At 43.9% G+C, this 3,940-nt stretch overlaps 1 protein-coding gene across 1 annotated transcript in view; it reads left to right on the top strand.

Moving 5' to 3' along the window:
- The window catches only part of GALC (galactosylceramidase), a 39,457-nt gene extending 36,046 nt beyond the window's left edge, over positions 1-3,411 (top strand). Inside the window, exons 15-17 of the mRNA XM_004682047.2 lie at positions 328-491; positions 1,844-1,920; positions 2,691-3,411. Coding sequence (XP_004682104.1) covers positions 328-491; positions 1,844-1,920; positions 2,691-2,840 — 391 coding nt within the window. The 3' untranslated portion in view covers positions 2,841-3,411. The remainder of the gene's footprint in view (positions 1-327; positions 492-1,843; positions 1,921-2,690) is intronic.
- The last annotated feature ends 529 nt before the right edge of the window (positions 3,412-3,940 follow it).

Raw genomic sequence — 3,940 nt, forward strand, 5'->3', positions numbered from 1 at the left:
TAGGAGGCATAAAAGAAAGAAGAAGGAATGGTTTGGGTCCGTTATGGATCTCTAGAAAAAAATGACTTGTATTATTAATCTTAGGATGAGAAGTTATTGTTAAGAGACTTTAAAAGTGTAAATATTATTTTTCATCAGTTCACTCAAAAAAGGTAGTGAAATGACTTAATTCAGGGAACGTGTACAGCCATCGTCAGCGCAGACTCTGGGGCTGTCCTGCTGCAGTGCAGCTCAGCTGGTCACAGGGGTCACAGGCGCCTCCCTGGCAACACTCAAGCTGGGAAGGCCCAGAGGGGAGCTCCGCCCTAACTGTGCTCCCCTCCACAGGTCCGATCTGACCGTCAGGTGTGATGTTTACATAGAGAACCCTGACAATGGAGGCGTGTTCATTGCAGCAAGAGTAAATAAAGGAGGCATTTTGATCCGAAGTGCCAGAGGTATTTTCTTCTGGATTTTTGCAAATGGAACCTACAGAGTTACAGGTGATCTAGGTAAGTTACTTGGATAGCACAAAGCTTACTGTGTAAGCTGGTAAGCTGGTGGGTAGTTACTGTTAGGACATCTAGTTGGGAGAGATTCAACACGTGTAAGAAATAACAATTTGAAAGTAAAGTGTTGATTTAGTAAGTGCAGAGAGAAGCAGCTTGGGACAAGAGGAGATTGCACAGCCTTATGGGATGGGCTGTCATAGGGTGGGAGGGGGGGGGAGGGGGTGGGAGGTGGGATTTGCACAGCAGGTTAAGCTGGTGGTAGTGGGGAGAGGATGCTCGGGAAACACCGTGAATAGCAGCAGGGCTGTACGACCACGGCTCCTCCTGTGCTTGCGGTGTGTAAGGAGTGGGATTGAGAGGCTCAGAATGGAGAAGTCCCACACCCTAGTTTAAGGGGATTCTTTGAGAATGGGTAACTTGAAAACAGCTTACTCTTGTCATTCATCTGAATAGCCATTGCTTCACACAGCCTAGGATTCTTCCCAGCATGGGTGCTTGGAATAAACAAAGGTCTCAACCTATCCTGTGCTCTTTGATAGTGGGGCACACTGCCCTGTTGCCATTAGACCTTTTTGGTGACTTGATTCTCAGCCCACATTAATAAAGAATCTTCTTGCACAGTTTGCTGCCCTTTGCCTCTTCCTGAGATCAAAAGGGCTCACAAATGAAATAAAAAGGAATGAGGGAGTGGGCAGTAAGGACATTAGAGCAGGAATTACATAATCGTAGAATAATTGATCCAGAAGGTGCTTCGCTGATTTTTCCAGTCCAAAACGGAGGACCAGAGAGCTGCATTGGTTTGTCTAAGATCTCAAAATGAGTGAGTGGCAGAACTGGAGCTGGGAATTTAAACTGTATCTCTAGTCCCCATTGCTTTTCGTTTCAAGCTGCCTACCTGACATCTCATCCTGGGTTTTTCTCAGGTATTCAAAGTAATAAATTTCAAAATTATGATTTTCTCTCTCTAATTCTCCATTAACGTCATTCCATGTAACCAAGTAGACTAATTAACTCCTCCGGATTCAGTCCAGCCAGGTGTAAAGCTATACCTGAACTACAAGTGTGAACACGCTGCACTAATGTTGGTTTCTGAGTTTATCTCACCGGTCCTCTTGTGAGCTCCCCTGAAGCACAGGGCTCAGAGGACGATCCCGCTGCATGTCTGTTGAGGCATGCCGGAGTGAAGGGTGTTTTGTTTACCAGCTGCAGACCTGGAAATGAAGGAACCTCATTTTTTGTTAAGGTTACCTTGACTACATACAAATGCCATCTGCAAACTCCCATGGAGTTATATGATTCTGTAATTTAGTTTTCAAAAATGTATTGGTGAGGGCAATCTCTCTGTATTGCAGCTGGATGGATCATCTATGCTTTAGGACATGCTGACGTGACTGCGAAAGAATGGTACACGCTCACCCTAACTGTGAAGGTAAGTGCTGCTGTCAGGAGCGCTGGGCCTTCCCCATTCAGAGGGGCAGAGTGGCGGGAGCAGCGGAAATGGGCAGACGACCCACTTTGAACCCAGCAAACTGCTTTTCCCTGGGGAGATAATGTGTGACCTGACCCGCAGGAGAACTACCAGCAGTTGGCTTCGTCACCCCACTGCTTTTTAGATTTTGTTAAACTAGGGAACGGTTGGTGGGTAAAGTCAATAGTTAAGCTACTTGTTCAAGTTGCTTGAACCAGTGCCAGCTGTGGATTTATAGTTATAAGCAACGTCTTGTACATTTACCTTTGATGTTTGAGAACAGTCTGATTTTCAGTTTTAAGAATGCTTTTTTGCACATTATTTGCATGCAATTTTTTTTTGTCAGAGAAGATAAGAGATTAATTGTATCCTGGAATTCCAAAGATTCTTGTCAAAATCACTGATTGATCACAAGTTACTCAGTCACAAATGTTTAATGTTTGGACAAATTTTACGTGTCTGTCTGTTTTACAGCATATTTGGTGGGATGTAAGAAAGTACTGAGATATACCACGCGCCACAGAAGCTGGTTATATCCACAGATGAGAATTTGCTTGGGAAACCTTTCCTGCACTTCAGACTTTTTCTCTGACTTGCGGGAGTATGTCTTGGGGTGGTTACTCCTGAGGGAAATGACTTTCACCTCCTTACATTAAAGGGTTGTTGTGAGTGTTAAAAAGATGTCCGAGGGTCATTTTCTTGTTCTCAGTGGTTGATTTTCTCTACTCCAGGGTCATTTCGCTTCTGGCATGTTGAATGACGAGTATCTCTGGCAAAACATCCGTGTGAACTTCCCAAAGAATGGCTGGGCTGCCATCGGAACACACTCCTTTGAACTTGCCCAGTTTGACAACTTCTTTGTGGACACACAGCAACAGTAGAACATGCTGTGGGTTTTCTCTTTGGTTTTGGTTCAGAGCCAGTTCTTGTTTTGATGGACCAATAGATGGGCCATAGGAGGCATAAAAGAAAGAAGAAGGAATGGTTTGGATTGATCCTCTGGAAGGATATTTGCGAACCAGAAACAGATGAATCTTTAACACCCCCGATGGGCGCCCTGAGACTCACACTGTACTCTTTCCCTATCCTCAGGAGGGTTTGGCTGCTTTAGCCTTGCGGCCGCAGCCATGACACTGCACTAGCTTTCTTCACGGTACTCGCAGGTGACCATGCAGTTGGCACTAACTCGGCTAGTGTACAGGCGCCTGTTTTTAACACTGGCTGTGGCCTCGTCTCAGCTGCTGAAACGGGAAGCCGAAGGACCCTGGAAGTGCTGCCTTGTGAAAACCACCTCAACAGGTTATAGGGACACTCTAAAAAGGGTTTTTTCTTTTCTTTTAAAGGTGACACTTTTGAATTATAGATGTAGTGATTGGGAAGACTTAAAATTGCCTGGTTAACAAACTACCTCTGATGCTTTTTCTGCAATAAAAATATCAGATTACTAGCAGACTAATCGGGTCTCTGCATTTTTAATTCTTTCAGATCTCACTTTTAGTCTTCTTACCCTTATACTTTTCTGTGAACATATTCTGTGGCTGGAAGGAAGAAAAATCCACTATCCAGAGCTTTACGGGGGTGTAGAGACAAGATGGTAGCAGTCTTCCTGTGCCTCATTTCATGTGCCTTTCCTGGGCTGACGCCCTTACAGCAGTGGTTACAGATGAAAATGGCCACTTACGCCTTGTGTCTCCTTTTGTGTGAAGGAGGGAAGCGCTTAGCTTTTTGGGAATTCATGGAATTGGGTCTTCCTGTAGTATTTTCTGTGATTAGCTGCATTAATTTCATTAAAATACATGTGCTTATACTTAAGTGTAGGTGAGTCTATTTCTCTCGTGATATTTACACATAAGCATTAATATACTTCTTTGAAACAACAAAAAGTAAATCCTGGAATTCTTTATAATAAATATGTGCAACTTCATTGAATTAATTCTACAGCTTGGGAATTTGTAGTGGTTTAACCTAGCCTAAAGAGACA

This window comes from Condylura cristata, unplaced genomic scaffold, assembly GCF_000260355.1.
Source record: "Condylura cristata isolate star-nosed mole 26May11 unplaced genomic scaffold, ConCri1.0 scaffold00013, whole genome shotgun sequence".
In the NCBI taxonomy this organism is placed as follows: domain Eukaryota; kingdom Metazoa; phylum Chordata; class Mammalia; order Eulipotyphla; family Talpidae; genus Condylura; species Condylura cristata.